At 58.6% G+C, this 16,364-nt stretch overlaps 1 protein-coding gene across 4 annotated transcripts in view; it reads left to right on the plus strand.

Annotated features, from left to right (window-relative positions):
- The window catches only part of EMID1 (EMI domain containing 1), a 104,477-nt gene that overhangs the window by 81,570 nt on the left and 6,543 nt on the right, over nucleotides 1-16,364 (plus strand). For 2 of the 4 annotated variants that reach the window (XM_030583146.1, XM_030583149.1), the window contains exons 10-15: nucleotides 1,214-1,351; nucleotides 8,869-8,958; nucleotides 10,431-10,483; nucleotides 10,806-10,868; nucleotides 12,509-12,553; nucleotides 16,083-16,167. In XM_030583146.1, coding sequence (XP_030439006.1) covers nucleotides 1,214-1,351; nucleotides 8,869-8,958; nucleotides 10,431-10,483; nucleotides 10,806-10,868; nucleotides 12,509-12,553; nucleotides 16,083-16,167 — 474 coding nt within the window. The remainder of the gene's footprint in view (nucleotides 1-1,213; nucleotides 1,352-8,868; nucleotides 8,959-10,430; nucleotides 10,484-10,805; nucleotides 10,869-12,508; nucleotides 12,554-16,082; nucleotides 16,168-16,364) is intronic. The other 2 variants (XM_030583145.1, XM_030583147.1) reach the window with 1 other exon arrangement.

Here is a 16,364-nt window from a genome sequence, read left to right on the forward strand (position 1 = left end):
GAGCGGAACAGAAATTGGATGGGGTTGCTGAGCCTCCCAGGAAGGAAGGAGACCTGCGTGTTGTCTAAGCCCTCTTTGTCTCTCACTCACTGTGATTCCTCCTCCCTGCGATTCATAATGGGGCGTATGACTTGTCACAAACATGCCAGGCTAGGTTTCCCCACCCTGGCAGTGCCGGGGAAGTGACCGGGACATAGGTGGTCTAACCTAGAGGTTACAGCCAGAGCCCAGCCTAGTGGTTGGAGCCAGGAACAGAACCAGGCCTGTGGCACTGCCAGGGCTAGAGCCCGCTGCGCACTGACCCCACTGGCTCCAGTCAGAGCAGGCTCGAGTGGGTGAGGGGCTGAGGGCAGTGGGCACCCCATGCAGAGCAGGGTTTGGCTCCCACTCCTGCAAGCAGCCCAGGGAGCATTTCCTCCCCACGCCAGGAAATCAGCTGGTCAGCAGCTGGGGTTAGGAGGAAGCCAGTGCTAGCTAAGCATTTGGGGGGCACTGGTGGCTTTTACACCTTCCTGTGAAGCATCCAGTGCTGGATACTGCTGGAAAGGGGCGAGGGGCCTTTGGTACCAGGCTGCAAGAGGGCCAGGGGAGGGAAACAGAGGGGCACATCAGGAGGAAGCGGAAGAGCCATTTCCACCCCTCGCCTTGCCCCGGTTTGCAGCCTCTCTGGCCATATATAAGGGCAAAGTGAAGCACAGTTTGGGCCTCTGGCGGCAGAGCCGGCATTCGGAGAACTGCCTCATCCCCTGCTCATGCAGGTAGGTCCCGTGGGGCGGGGGTGGGATAAGTCACGCATCCAGATCCGGGGTATTGAGGACAGTTCGGGGCTCTACCATTGTGCAGCTTTCTCCAGCCAGGGCTGAGAGAAGGGGGTGGCACCCCAATCCCCAAGGCAACACACGGCAGCTTGGGGTCTGCCCCACACAGCACTGGAGCCTGGGAGATGAGCACCCTGCTAGCACGGGCTGCCAGGCTGGTGGGGCAGGACTGCCTGGAGCCCGCTGCAGATCTGGCCTCGTCCTCCCACCCAGGCTAAGGAAATATCCACAATGCCTTTCACTCAGGGCCGCTGTGCCCACAAGCATGGCAGCTGTGCTGTGCAGGAAGGGTCCCCCGCGTGGCAGCCCTGCCCAGGTGATGCCAGCAACTGTAAAGCAAGAGTTGCTTTCGCTCAGCCCTCAAGATCTTTCCTGCCTTTATTCTTCCTTTCTAGGCCCCCCAGGTCTGCCAGGGCGGGATGGTGCAGGGGGCATCCCCGGAGAGAAGGGATTTCCGGGCCTTCCAGGGCCCCCGGGACCCCCAGGACCCCCTGCCCCAGTGGGGCCTACAATATCCCGCATCGCTGACCCAAGTAAGTAGCTGGGAGGGAGTGGGGAAGGTACCTGGTTGGAGACAGAGCATGTGCTGGGGGCACTGGGCTGCAGTGAGGGAGTCAGTAGGGGATGGTCCCAGTGTGGCACTTGGGGGTGATGTGCCCTGGAGGGGCTGTTTTCCAGAGGAAAGATGAAAGGCCCTTCCCTCCTGTGCTCATTAAAGGCCCTGGCACTTTACCAGCGAGTCAGTATGAACATGGCCTTCTGGCTGTAAAGTGCTGATGGGCAGGGGCTGGGAGCCGGGCAAGCTGGGCTCGATTCCTGGCACCGCTGGCTTTGGCCAAGTGACTGTCCGAGGAGACACCCAGTGGGGCTGGAGATGCATCAGCCTGTCCCTGCCCCGCCCGCCCCGTCCCAGGTGCTTGGGCTGGTGCTAATGCTAACCAGAGGTGGTGCTGGAAGGCAGGTTGAGCCCGCGGGTGCTGGGAGGGAGTGGGGTCAGATTTCACTCCCTCAGAGCTTTCTCTCCAGCAAATTGGCAGAGAGGGCTCAGTGTAAGGGCCCAACCCCCACATGCCAGCCTTCGTTTACAGGCAGGCCAGTCGGTACCATTGCTCATCCAGGCACCAACACTCTACACCCTGCAAGACTCGCATGCAGCTCCCCCCACTCAGACTCGCACTGCACCCCTGCCCTCCAGTGCCCACATGTGCAGGGACCCAAGGCAGACAGCGAGACAGGATGGCTGCAGCTCAGGCAGCAGGGCACTGGGACCGGCAGCCCAGGAGAGACTGGCTAGTGGAAATGATCACCGTAGTGTAATACAATGGTTTAGATCATGGATTCTCAAGCGGGGAGTTACCAGCACACATCCTCAGGGGGCGCGAACACACTACAGGGGTTTGCAATCACCTAACACCTTCCTTAATAATTTTGTGGGGTGGGATCCCAACCCCCTTTTCTGTTGTGATACAATGAGTCACTGTTGAACTGGGGGGACGTGTCTAGTGAGGTTCCACAGGAGTCAGTCTGGGTTCACTACTATTCTATATTTTTATTAATGACTTGGATAGTGGAGTGGAGAGGAAGCTTATATCATTTGCAGATAACACCAAGATGGGAGGGGTTGCGAGCACTTTGGAGGTCACGATTAGACGTCAAAGCGACCTTGACATACTAGAGAACCAGTCTGAAATCAAAAAGATGAAGATCAATAAAGACAAGTGCAAAGTGCTTCACTTAGGAAGGAAAAATCAAATGCACAGCTACAAAATGGGGAATAACTGGTGCTGCAGCAGTACTGCTGGGAAGGATCGAGGGGTTACAGTGGATCACAAATTGATTGTGAGTCCCCGGTGTGATGCAGTTGTGAAAAAGACTATTATTATTATGGGCTGTATTAACAGGAGTGTCGTATGTAGAAGAGGAGAGGTGATTGTCCTGTTCTACCCTGCACTGGTGAGGCCTCAGCTGGAGCACTGCGCTCAGTTCTGGGGGCCCCCTTTAGGAAAGATGTGAAGAGAGTCCAGAGAAGAACAACAAAGATGATTATTCTGAGCTATGAGAAAAGATTAGAAAAACTGGGCATGTTTAGTCTTGAGAAAAAAGGGCTGGGGTGGGGACCTGATAAGAGTCTTCAAATATATGATGGGCTGTTATAAAGAGGATGGTGATCACTTGTTCTCCATGTCCCATGAAGGTAGAATCATAGACTATTAGGGTTAGAAGGGACCTCAGGAGGTCATCTAGTCCAACCCCCTGCTCCAAGCAGGACCATCCCCAGATTTTTACCCCAGTTCCCTTAATGGCCTCCTCAGGGATTGAACTCACAACCCTGGGTTTAGTAGGCCAATGCTCAAACCCCTGAGCTATCCCTCCCCCCCAAAGCCATACAACAAGGTACCACTGGGAGTTGAACCCAGGATCTCCCGTTTACTAGACAGGGGCTTTAGCCAGCTAAGCCATGCTGCCTGCCTTGGACAAGAAGTAGGACAAGAAGTAATGGGCTTCATCTGCAGTAAGGGAGATTTAGGTTAGATATTAGGAAAATCTTTGTAACTCACGGTTCAGCTCTGGAACAAGCTCGCAAGGGAGGTTGTGGAATCCCCACCATGGAAGGTTTAAGAACAGGCTGGACAAACACCTGTCAGGGATGGTCTAGGTCAGTGGTCCCCAATGTGGTGCCGCGGGTGCCATGGCCAGCAGGGGAGAGAAGCCGTGGCCCCGCGCCTGCCGGAGACAGAGAACTCCAGTGTGCAGGCTGCGGGCACTGGTGTTCTCTGTCCCTGGCAGGCGCGGGGCGGCGGTTTCTCTCCGGCTTCTCCTGGGCTCTGGGCTGCGGGTGCTGGTGTTCTCTGTCCCTGGAAGATGCAGGGCTGTGGCTTCTCTCCGGCTTCTCCAGGGCTGCAGACTGTGGGCACCGGTGTTCTCGATCCCTGGCAGGTGCAGGGCTGCCGCTTCTCTCTGACTACTCCGGGGCTGCAGGCTGCGGGCGCCAGTGTTCTCTGTCCCTGGCAGGCACGGGGCCATGGCTTCTCTCCGACTTCTCCTGGGCTGTGGGCTGCGGGCGCCGGTGTTCTCGATCCCTGGAAGGCGCGGGGCCGTGGCTTCTCTCCAGCTTCTCCTGGGCTGCAGGCTGCGGGCACCGGTGTTCTCAGTCCCTGGCAGGCGCGGGGCCGTGGCTTCTCTCCGGCTTCTCCTGGGCTGTGGGCTGCGGGCGCCGGTGTTCTCAGTCCCTGGCAGGCGCGGGGCCGTGGCTTCTCTCCGGCTTCTCCTGGGCTGCAGGCTGCAGGTGCCGGTGTTCTCTGTCCCCGGCAGGCGCGGGGCCGTGGCTTCTCTCCGGCTTCTCCTGGGCTCTGGGCTGCGGGTGCTGGTGTTCTCTGTCCCTGGAAGATGCAGGGCTGTGGCTTCTCTCCGGCTTCTCCAGGGCTGCTGACTGTGGGCACCGGTGTTCTCGATCCCTGGCAGGTGCAGGGCTGCCACTTCTCTCTGACTACTCCGGGGCTGCAGGCTGCGGGCGCCAGTGTTCTCTGTCCCTGGCAGGCACGGGGCCATGGCTTCTCTCCGACTTCTCCTGGGCTGTGGGCTGCGGGCGCCGGTGTTCTCGATCCCTGGAAGGCGCGGGGCCGTGGCTTCTCTCCGGCTTCTCCTGGGCTGTGGGCTGCGGGCGCCGGTGTTCTCAGTCCCTGGCAGGCGCGGGGCCGTGGCTTCTCTCTGGCTTCTCCTGGGCTGCAGGCTGCGGGTGCCGGTGTTCTCTGTCCCCGGCAGGCGCGGGGCCGTGGCTTCTCTCCGGCTTCTCCTGGGCTCTGGGCTGCAGGTGCCGGTGTTCTCTGTCCCCGGCAGGCGCAGGGCCGTGGCTTCTCTCCGGCTTCTCCTGGGCTGCAGGCTGCGGGTGCCGGTGTTCTCTGTCCCTGGCAGGCGCGGGGCCTGCCTTTGGCCCAGCAGGGGAGAGAAGCCAGGGCCCCACGCCTGCCGGGGTCAGAGAACTCCGGGGCTGCAGGCTGCTGGCGCCAGTGTTCTCTATCCTCCCGGCTTCTCTCCAGCTTCTCTCTGCCCTGCCCAGAACTGGCACCAAAAAAACCAAGAAAAAAAACAAAACAAAACAAAACAAAAAAAAACCGCTCTGACTCTGCAGAATGGCCAGAGTGCAGCCCCGTAGCATGTGCTGCCCCAGGCACGTGCCTGCTCCACTGGTGCCTGGAGCCGGCCCTGCATTATGTGAGTAATTGTTGGCGCCCGCCACACTGTCTGAAAACATGACTGTGCTACTGGCCACAAAAAGCTTGGGGACCACGGGTCTAGGTTGACTTGGTCCTGCCTCGGCGCAGGGGCTGCACTTGATGACCTCTCGAGGTCCCTTCCAGCCCGACATTTCTGTGATTCTATGGGAGCGTCACTATATGGCAAAAGTTGAGAACTGCTGGTTTAGATCACTGGGCATCAGGGCTCCTGGGTTCTCTTTCTGGCTCAGTGTGTGATCTGGGGCAAGTGGTTTTCTCTCCCTCTGTGAAGTGCACATTTAACCCTCACTATTCCTAGTATCTGTGTCGCTACACACCACTTTGGGACAGGAAGTGAAGGAGAGTGCTGTCTCCGTTTGGAACGGAGGGCAGGAGCTAGCTCCTTACAATAAAGCCCAGCATTGATAACCTTGTGTGGCTAGGATCTCAACTTGTGTCTGATGTGACTGAGACACTGTAGTGGGACATGGCCTTGGGACTGACTCAGGGCACCACCTCCTGAGTCCCCAGCTGCTCTTCCCACAGCGCCTGGGTTTCCCTTGGTGTGGGATCTCTTAGCCAAGCACCGAGCAGGCACCGGCCTACCCAGACAGTGAGTGTTACTGTGTCCTTGAAGAACCCCGTACCTGGAAGCCCTTGACAGTCACTATGTCGGGCTCTCTGGTGCTGAGGCGGGCGGGAGCTGATTCCTGCACTCAGTCAGATGCAGCTAAAACAGCCCCGTTGGACTCGCTCAGTGTCTCATGCCAGTCTCCTAATTGTCCTTTGCCTGATGCTGTAGTTACCCTGCGCTTGCACTAGGTAGCAGCACGCTGACAGCACCACGAGTCTTCACAGTGACAGGAAGGAGAAAAAAATGATGTGTTTGTGGCCGCGTGGCTGGCTTCTGAGGGAGAAAGGCAGCTGGGGAGGCGCTGGCGTTGGAGGATTTTAAAGGGTTTTTCTTCTTAGAAACGGGTGAAAGTAACTTACAGGACTTAACCAGTACTGCTGGAGTCCAGAAGAGGCGTGGCCTCTCAAGATTTAAAGGCCCTGGGGCACCAGCTGTGGCTGGGAGACCCAGGGCCTTTAAATCAACCAGCGGCTCCCAGCTGAAGAGGTGGCTGGGAGCTCCCCGGGCTCAGGGGCAAATTAAAGAGCCCGGGGCTCCGGTCGCAGGGGGAACCCCGAGCTTTGCGGGACTGGGGCAGGTATTTAAAGGGCCCAGAGCTCCTGCTGCTGAGGAGAGCCCCACGCCCTTTAAATCCTGGCCCCAGCCCAGCAGCCAGAGCTGCGGCCAGGATTCAAAGGGCTCTGGGCTGCCCGCAGCAGCAGGGAGCTCTGAGCCCTTTAAATCTCTGTCGCGGCGGGGATTGAAAGGGCTCTGGGCTGCCCGCAGCCACGGGCAGCCCAAAGTCCTTTCAATCCCCGCCGTGGAAGCCGGTGCGGTCCAGCACAGTGTGCTGGCTCTTGCTGGTACGCCGGCCCGGCCCGGCCTGGACCGGCTTACTTTCACCTCTGCTTAGAAATATCAGAAACGGCAAGTCTGGTCTCCTTGGGCTTTGCTGGAGGACTCCTTGGTGGCGTGGCAGGAGATATATGCTGGGAGCTGTCACGTTTTCATTAAAGGGGCGGGAGATCCTTAACAAAGGCCCCTTTCTCCCCTTGTTGGTTGGCTGTTGGAGTTTGATGAACTGAGTGGGCGTTGGCACACTAGCGGAACGCTCCTGCATGGAGCATGGGGCAGGCCCTCAGGTTCAGATCCTGGCCCAGCTGCTCAGAAGCTACGGGCTCGAGGTGGGAGTCACTGCGTGAGGGTCTCTGGCCTGTCAGACCAGCGGATGAAATCCCTCCCCCTCTCCAGTGCCCAGCTTTTACTGCCATGAGATGCCCCAGTTCTCCAATCAGCCACAGAGTCTCCCCGATTAGATGAGACTTGATATTTGAATGTAAAATATTTCTTTTTAAATAAAACCATTCTAGGGTGTCTTTCTCCATCATAGAAAAGCAAAAAAAAAAAAAAAAAAAAGGGGGAGGGGGCTGAGCCCAACTGTGTGTTTCCTTTGAGGCTCACCTTTGCCTTTCTCATTCACACGCTGGGAGCCGGGGTCCCTAGCCCTAAGCTTCTGGCACCCACAGTCCTCATCAGACCCTTGGAGTGTGGCCTTGTGGACTGAGCACTGGACTGGGCCTCAAGAAACACAGCTTCTATTCCCAGCTCTGTTTGGCCTGCTGAGTGCCCTTGGGTGCCTCCCTATGCCTCAGTTTCCCCTCTGTGAACTGGGGATGATGACGCTGGCCTCCTTTGTCAAGCACTTTGAGACTTCCTGATGACAAGTGCTGTGTGTGAGCTAGGTGTTGTTATTACATTTCAGCCTGTACCAGGTGGACTGCCACCCAGCGCGCAGTGCACAGCCCTCAGGGAGCTGAGCTGTGCCAGCGAGGTGACCCGGCCCCAGTAACCCCTGCAGCAGCAGCAGCACTGTACGCTGATGTGACTTCACTGGGCAGGTGCAGTGTCTGAAGCCATGACTCAGGGCTGCTGACAAGGAGCAGGAGCCTTAGCTGTACCTCAGCTAGAGGTGTTAACCCCTTCACTGCTGCAGGGTTCAGTATGTGAGCGGTCACTGTAGCGGGGCCTGCCTGGGCTGTCCCGAGGGAATGTCAGCAGGAAGAGACCAGGAGTCATCTCCAGTTGGGTCCCTCCATGTGACAAAGGACACAATGCAAGGCAAGGACTCTGATGCTGGGAGTCTCCTCTGTGCTGGGTCCCAGATCAGTGGCCTTGTCTGGCTGGGAGGGAGGCAGAGCAAGGGGCCAGGCTGTCCCTCAACTGAGACTTGTGTAGAGCACCCCCAGCAGAGGCTCACCTTCCATGGCTGCAGGTTCCAGTGGGTACATTTAATATTGGCCCTTGTCCTCTATTGGATTGGCCTACTCTGCCCCCTAGTGGCCAGATTTAGCAGCCCACCTCCATGGGTTAAAGTGCAGCTTCTGGACACATGCTAAACTAAAACCAAACTTGGCTTGGGCATGGATCAAACCATTTCTGGGCAAGGCTTCCAGCTGCACGCACACAGATGCCTCTCACTGTGTCCGTGCTATGGGTCTGTTCGTGTGCCTCTGCAGACAAGAGTACCCTGCTCTTGTATAGCTCTTTTTAGTGGTTGAGTTCAAAGTGTATTACAGGGGAACGCAATAGCATTATCCCCATTTTATAGATGGGTAAACTGAGGCACAGAGCAAGTGACTTTTTCAAGGTCACCCAGAAGGTTAGTGGCAGATCAGGGAACAGAATCCAGATCTCCTGAGTCCCCATCCAGTGCCCTCGCCACATGGCCACATGTATGGATCTGGGCATGCATGTCTGAATGTGCAGGGACGGGTATATGTATCTGAACGAGGCCTGCCATGCATGGCAGTCAGTGCCTATGGACTACACAGGCAAAGTGTGTGTGATTCAGATAGCGGCTGGAGTATTGAGAAGAGCCTGCCGCTCAGTCAGTGGGAGAAGCTTGTGTTGAAGGACCGTGCCTGACCCCTGCTGGTAACCGTGGTGGCCTGTGCATGCTGGCATGTGCAGGCGTGAGTCTGATCAGCTGTGTCTCCGAGTGGCTGGCTGGCTGCTATGTCCCTGCTGTGCCATACCCAGCAGATCTGGCCCTCTGCCCAGATCTCGCTGAGCGAGCAGCTGGACTTGTGTGCAGTTGACCCACGCTCAGGGATGTTGGGCACATTTCACTGTGGCCCCAGGAGGAAAAGGGGGCTACCCAGAGTCCTTATAAGCCAGCACCACCTGGCAGTCTCCTTTAATCTCTTCTCCTTCCATGTCCCAGGGGACCCGCTTCTGTCAAACACCTTCACCGAATCTGGCAGCGTTGGCACCATGGGGCCTGCAGGACCCCCAGGGCCTTCAGGGCCAATGGGTAAGTTCCCCTCCTCCCCATTCCTCACTGGAGCCATGATATTCAGGTCGCTGGCTACCCCATCCAGTGGAGGTCTCCCTCCAGTTCCCCACAGTCTCCATGGGGCTTTATGGGATGGACTTTGCCCAGGGCAAGGCTGGCACAAGGGATACACATCTCATGGGAATGTGCCGCCAACTGATGAGTGTAACAGCAGAGATATGAGCCTGGTGCCAGCTGAGGGTGTGCCACCCTGGGGTGCCACTTGGAACTGGGGTACCACTGAGCCCACCTGACCCACCATCCTGTGCCCCCTTTACACTGTACTGCTATGCAGCCTGTCAAGCCCGTCCCCGGGCTTCAGACTGCACTTTACCAGCACACATGCAAGTAGGAGGACACACAGATGCTGAGATCAGCTCTGCATGGGAAGGCTCAGCTAAGGACCTGCCCAGTACTCAAGTGCACACCCCCCTCTGGAGTGTAAACCCCAAATTGCACCATCTTGTGCTGCACAGAGAACTGTACAGTGTAAGCTCGTGAAATTCGCCCCTTCCTTCAATGTGGAGAGAGATATGCAACAGCTTTCTGTCCCAAGTAATGATTTCCACAAACGGGTCTTAAACAAAACAAAACAAGTTTATTAACTACAAAAGATAGATTTTAAGTGATTATAAGGGGATAGCAAACAGATCAAAGCAGATTACCTAGCAAATAACACAAATACGCAATCTAAGCTTAATATACTAAAGAAATTGGATATGTGTAACAAATTCTTGCCCTAAATATTGTTTTAGGCAGATTGCAGAGATTCTTGAAGGCAAACTGCACTTGCTTGCAGCTTAAAACTCCAGGTATTCCTTTCACAGGCCAGACAATTCTCTAGCCTGGGTTCAGCCCTTCTCCCCTAGTTCTGTCTTTTTTTTTCTTAGGTGTTTCCAGCAGTCCTCTTTCTTGGGTGGGGAGTCAGTGAAGAACAAACCACGCTCATGTCACTTCCCTGCCTTAATTAGTTTTTGCATATGGTGGGAATCCTTCGTCTCCCAGTTTGAGTCCCACGCCCGGTCAGTGGAAAAACACTAGCATTATGATGGAGTCCAGTACCAGTCACATGTCCCTGTAGGGCGACCGCAGCCATGACTCAGACGTCCCCAGGAAGGCTTCCCAGTGGAAGATTAGCATCTTCTAAGACCTGTTGGTCTCCCTAATGGCCTCTCCTAGCCAGCCTTCTAGACTGATTGCATGCTGCCTAGTGGGCATTCCCCAGTGTAAACACATTTGTAATAGATACATAGACAATATTCCTAACTTCAGATACCAAAATGATATATGCATACAAATAAGATAATCATATTCAGTAAATCAGAACCTTTTCAATGATATGTCACATGCCTTATCTGGCACAAAAACATAATTATGTCATACTTATAATAATATTATTATGAAGAATATGGGGCATAATGACACAGTGTGTTCTGCTGCTCTTGTCCCAGGTCCTCTGGGCCCCCCGGGGCCAGTCGGGCTGCCAGGCCCTCCGGGGCACGATGTAAGTGCTGTATCTGGGGGAGAAGAGGCAGGGGGCACGGGGAGCTGCCCATGGGCGGGGGACAGGGCCTGAGTATCTCATCTCTCCTGTTGGGGTGGGTACATGATCTGCTGCCCCAGGTCATCCCTTCCCTGAATACACGAGACCCCTTCTCCCCTCCCCATGGCACTCAAGAACTGCCCTCCCTCTCCTGCATACACAAGAATCCCCCATCACCTGGGCATCTGGAGCCAGCCCCTTCCAATGGTTCCAGCTAGGCTGTGGCCAGGCTGGGGAGAGCGGCCCCTGAAACAAGGATACTGATCCTTTCATTGTTGTGCAGGGTTTACCCGGAGCGCCAGGTGCTGACGGAGCCACTGGTCCCCCAGGGGAGAAAGGAGACAGAGTGAGTGACCCCCAGCCCTTGCCACGTGGCTAGTAGCCGGGGCTGTGCTTGAGGGGACAGGGCTGCAGAGGAGTGCACAGGGCAAGGCTGAGGGCAGGGGCAGTGGTGGAGCAGGGACATCCTACCTTTGAAATACCAGGTGCAGACTCCGGCGTTGCTCTGGACCGGGCCAGCAGGCACTGCCTATGTCCTGCAGGGCCTGGGACCAGCCAGCCCCCTGCCACCTGAAGGCTTCCCGGGCCATTGCCAGAGGCTTGAGCTCAGCCCTGGTGGGTGGAGGGGTTACCACTCGCAGGAACAGCTCCCTGGCTCTGTGGCCATCAAGTGGGGCAGAGAGCAGACCCTTTGCTCTCAGACTGAGGTCCTGTCTGTCTGAGACAAGGTGGGTTGCTGGACACATGCCTCTGTCTCTGCCACAACGACTGGCTTCTTCAGTGGCAGCTTGGGCAGAGAGGCCATGGAGACAACATTCCCCTCCTGGGGCAGGCTTGGGCACGGAAGCAGGGACAGTGTTGGGACTCCATAGGGGACCCCTTCCACCTCCAAGGCCGGCAGTGCCGCTTCCACCAGCAGAGGGAGAAAAATGGCTCTCCCCATCCATCCATTCCCAGGCTGTGCCCTCCACCCTGGGGATGGCAGAGACCATTCTCGGGCTCATGGGGCCTGTAGCTGCTCCCCAAGTGGGCGATGCTGTGCCAGATGAACAGGCACACGAGGGGCTGGGGTCTGCCCAACGGCCATGTGCCGTCCCACTGCTCCTTACTCTGAGGCCTGGCTGTCTCTGAGATGCTGGAGGGGCTGGGGCAGCGTGCCAGGCCACAGCCAGGCACTCGCCTTCTCCTCCTCTCTCTAGGGCCCTCCTCGCTCTCCTGGGAGCAGAGGCCTGGATGGGGAATATGTATGTTGTGGGGCTTGATCCCTCAAATCCATTCCAGTGCTCTGTGTGCTAGGGGGAGCCCCTGATCCAAGGTTCCAGAGCCCCACGGCCTACATGGGGAGGGGCCTCTTCTCATGCCCTTCACCCCAGAGCCCCACGCAGGGAGTGGGCTGTCTGTGCCCCCTCCCCCCAGAGCCTCCGTGCCCCACACTGAGAGACAGCTGTCTGTGCCCCTTCCTCCCAGATCCCCCGCACCCCACGCTTGGAGACAGCTATCTGTGCCTCAGAGCCCCCTGCCCCATGGTGGGAGAGGGCTGTCTGTGCCTTTCACCCCAGAGCCCCCGCCCCACACTGGGAGAGGGCTGTGTGTTCCCCATCTCCCCCAGTGCCCCCTGCCCCATGCTGGGAAGGGGTCAGTTGGCCTCTGTGGGTCTGTTACACATCGGAGGGAGGATGGGGGCCAAGGCCAGAATCCCAGCTTGAGCAGGAGTTGGTGCCAACTGATTGCTCATCCCAGGGTGTCCCCTGTTCTGTGGAAAAGGACCTGCCTGGGGGTGGAGGAAGGAAAGATGTCCCTCCTCATGCTGCGGGGTGCCCTGTGCTCTCCACTCTGGGGAAGGGGGGATCCTTCCCATATGCCCCTCCCAGCAGGCCTCTTTTGTCCCTCCCCCACCCCCAGGCTTCTCAGCCTCGGGTGCCCCTTGTGTCAGCCACCCTGGGCTGGCTCCGGCTCACGCTGGCATCTCTCTTGTCTCTGTTTCAGGGGAAGCCAGGTCCAAAAGGAGAACAGGGGGAGAAGGGCACCTGGGTAAGCACAGGGCACCAGCCGCTCCCTCATCCACTGCTGTTCTGCACACTGCACCCAGTCCTGGCACTAGCCTCCCGGGGGGAGGGGCGCTTTGCATTGCAGCATCCTGCCACGACCCTTCAGCCCCATAGACAGAGCCTGCTCCGCCAGGCTCCAGGGGCCTGGTGCGGCCCCAGCTCCAGAGAGCAGGGCACAAAGCCAGAGAGGCAGTGCTGGGGTCTCCCTTTGGCATCCCTGGTTAACGCGGTGTCCCATGTGGAGGGGATGGGCCCACAGAGCCCCTTCTCTCCCCTCATGGCACAGAAGCTGCTTGGAACCCCCCTGCCCTGCCCTTGAGTGCCACCTCCTAGGAGAGCAGAAACCTTGCCCAGCATGAAGCCCGGGGCTCCCTAGAGCCTGCAGGGCACAGACCCCCTGCCATGGCGCTGTGGCGCTGCGCGTTCCATCCCCCCTCACAATGGAAGTGCCCCCGGCAGGGCCATGGCCAGGAGCTCCCTCCTCCAGTCTGCTGGAGGCCCAGCTGGCCCGCTAGTCTCTGGACCTGGCCCCTTCCAGGGGGCACCCAGCATGACACCCAGCTAATTCTGGGCCTTTGCACTGCCATCGCTGCCACGCGGGGCATGGTGGGGGAAAGCTTTGGGCCCATTCCAGCCTGACCTCCCTCCGCCTGAGCCTCCCCAAGACCGGTGCTAGCGGTGCTGCCCGTCGCCTCTTGTACACAGACACAGCCGCAGCTGGCCACGCCTTGGCTGCTGCAGGGGGGCTTGCCCTGGGGTGAAAGGTCAGCGGTGCCGGTCCGAGCTGCCTGGTGGGGCAGGGCTTGGCATAGGTGCAAGGAGAGCGAAGTGGCTGCCGGGCTGGATATTGGTGGTGTAACTCCAAAGAGGGGACGGGCTGCTGGGATCTGCCAGACTGCCACCGGGATGGCACTGTGGAGGGGAATTAATGGCACTGGCAGGTTGTGGTTTGTGGCATGGAGCCAAAGGCCATGGCTTGTTTCCCCTCACCTGCTCCAGCTAGGTGGGATCTGGGGGCCCTGAACATGGTGGCAGCCCACACTGAGCACTCTGGTCCCTCTGGAGCTCAGCCCACGTCCCATCCATCTTTCTCTCTTTCTGTGTCTCTCGTGCTCCATTTCTCCCTCCCCCCCACCCTGGGATCTTTCCCATCATCACCCCCCATCCCTGGGGCCCACTCCTCAGCCTTCCACTCTTTGGGCCATGTCTGGCTGGAGGCGCTGGCACCTCCCACTTTCATCCCTTTGCCCAAAGCTGGAAAGGCCTCTCTGGGGATGCGGGCAGGGGCCAGCACCGGGGCCCGGCTCATAGTACGGGACCTCACCAGGCCAGTGTGAATATTAGTGCCTATGGTGAAGCTGGGTCTGTCCCCGCGGTGCCTGGAGCGTGTGGAGCTGCAGGGCAGGCCTGGCCCAGAGAAGTGGGTGGTGCCAGGGCTTCTGATCCCCCTCGTCCTGGTTGTGGGGTTAGCGATTGATACAGCTGTGGGAACCTCTCTTTACATTTCTCGCCATCTGCCTGCTGGCTGCAGTGAGTCCTGCTACTAACCCGCAGTATGTGCCCTCTCCACTCCCTGCGTGACCCCCGCTCCGCCCCGGCACAAGGCTAGCAGCTGTCCTGTGCTGCTGGGACAGCTCTGCCTCCCCCCCCCCCACCTCCCAACCACTGTCTGACAGGCACCAGCTAGCTCCTCCTTGTTTCCTTAATGGCCCCAGACTGCATGTCCCCCATCCTCCTGTCTCTCACCACCCTCTCCCTGCACTTGGCTAGCCCCGCACATGGCCCTGGCTGGCGCCTGACCCCCATGCTTTGTTGCACCCTGGCAGTGAATCTCTGTGGGCGGAGGAAGAAGAAGGGTGGTTGGTTTGGGGAGCAGGAACAGAGGAGATCTGCTCTGGGTGTCTCCCCTGCCCCGTCCCAGGGATATTCTCTGGGCACTTGGATGCTAAGGAAGCCAGGAGGGATTGCAGGGGCTGCAGCAGCATCCAACCCTCCAAAGCCCAGAACCAGCTTGGCCCTGAGGGGAACTGAAGTCACCAGGGGTGGAGGGAGCGTCTGGCTTGGGGGTGCTGCCCTGGGCTGTGGGAGCCCTAAAGCCAGTTGGGAGAGAACTCCCCCAGCAGGCCCTGCCGAGGCCAGCCCTGGAGTAGGATTGAGGGGAGACCTCCAGGGTGCGTGCTGGGCTTATGCTGCAGTGCTGGCCCGGGCACACTGTAGAACAGCTCCTGGCTGCCCTTGTTCCTGGCAGGGCCACACCAGCCCCTGGGGCAGCCCAGAACAGGAGGTGTGGAGAGGTGCCCCCATTCCCACCCCCAAAGCTGCACCACTGCCAGAGGCCCCACTAGGGAGTGGAGTCAGCAGCATGTTTCAGGAGTGCTTGGGCCAGGCCAGGCCACCTGCAGCTCCCATTGGCCTCACTGGCAGCTGTGGGTGCCCAGTGCCTTGGAGATCCAAGCCCTGGCAGTGACCTGGGCAGCGCAGGCTGGGAGCTGGGAAGCCAGAGAGCCCCAAGGTCTCTCTGTGTGTGGCAGTCTCAGCACAGACCCCCTTTTATATACCAGGCTCCCGTTTGTGTCATACTGCTGCAGCTCACGCTAGAGGCAGGGGCCTGAGCCCTGGGGCAGGCCAGCATCTGAGGGGTGGGAGGAGACTTGTCCCAGCTTGAACCCCACCAGCTGACTCAGCCAGGAGATAAAATGGGGGTCTTGCCCCCTGAAGGCAGCCCCAGGGTGAGAATCCTGGTGTGGCCCAACAGCAGCCCCTGCGGGCCAACACGAGCACTGCGGCTCCCCGTTATTCCCACCTGGGAACTAACAATGGGCGCAATGGATGAGGGCACTCAGCAGTGCAGGGCCCCCAGGAGTAAAGCACCCCACTCCTCGTGGCAGGGCTTTGCCAGGGTCCTTGTGGGACAGTGGAGGGTCGTGCTTTGGAGCCAGAACAGGCAGCAGTTCCAAAGGCTACTGCATTTCCTGAGTCCCCCAAAGCCCTGGCAGGCTGCACACTCAGCAGCCACTTCCCCCAGGCTCTGAAATGCAGCCAGCCCTGGGCTGGGCATGGCAGCCATGCTGCACAATGGGCCCCTGGGGCTAGCTGGATGGGATAGATTAGCACCTGCAGGGGTGGAGGGAAGGGGCAGGGGATAGTGGGCAGCGATGGGGTTCAGCCAGGGCACTGCTGCTCAGTCTGGCACTCATGCTCTTTCTGTGTCCCCCATGGGCTGACCCAGCTCTTCCCTCCCCAGAGGCATCTGTTTGTCATGAGCTGTGCCAGGTGAATGCTGCATAATGGTCACCCAGCCCAGCCTGCTCCCTGAGGCACAGCGTGTGCATGCCTGTTACGTCAGTGCCCAGCTGGGCGGGATGGGCTTTTTAACCAGCTGCCCACCCCCTCGAGAGAGGGCGGCTGGGCTGTTCATCCCTCTTCTCCCCACCCTTTGCCTGAGGTCCCGGGGGTCAGAGGGTACCCACAGGCATTCCCTTCACGGCTGGATCTGTCTGTTTCGTCCACAGGGGGAGGGGTTACACCAGCTCCGAGAGGCTTTGAAGATTTTAGCTGAGAGGGTTTTAATCTTGGAAACAATGATTGGGCTTTATGGTGAGTAGAGACAGACAGAAGGACAGGATTCCAGGCTGCTGGTGTGGGGCTGGGCTCCCAGCGAGGGGCAGAGCAGGACGCGGAAGGCCCACACCCGCTGCCACCAAACAAACAGTGCTCCCTGCTTCCGGCCCATGGCCCTGCTCATCCCATGGTGCGAGCAGGGCCAGTGAGTCAGGTTGTGGGGGGGACTGGGG

This window comes from Gopherus evgoodei, chromosome 13 (genome assembly GCF_007399415.2).
Source record: "Gopherus evgoodei ecotype Sinaloan lineage chromosome 13, rGopEvg1_v1.p, whole genome shotgun sequence".
Lineage (NCBI taxonomy): Eukaryota > Metazoa > Chordata > Testudines > Testudinidae > Gopherus > Gopherus evgoodei.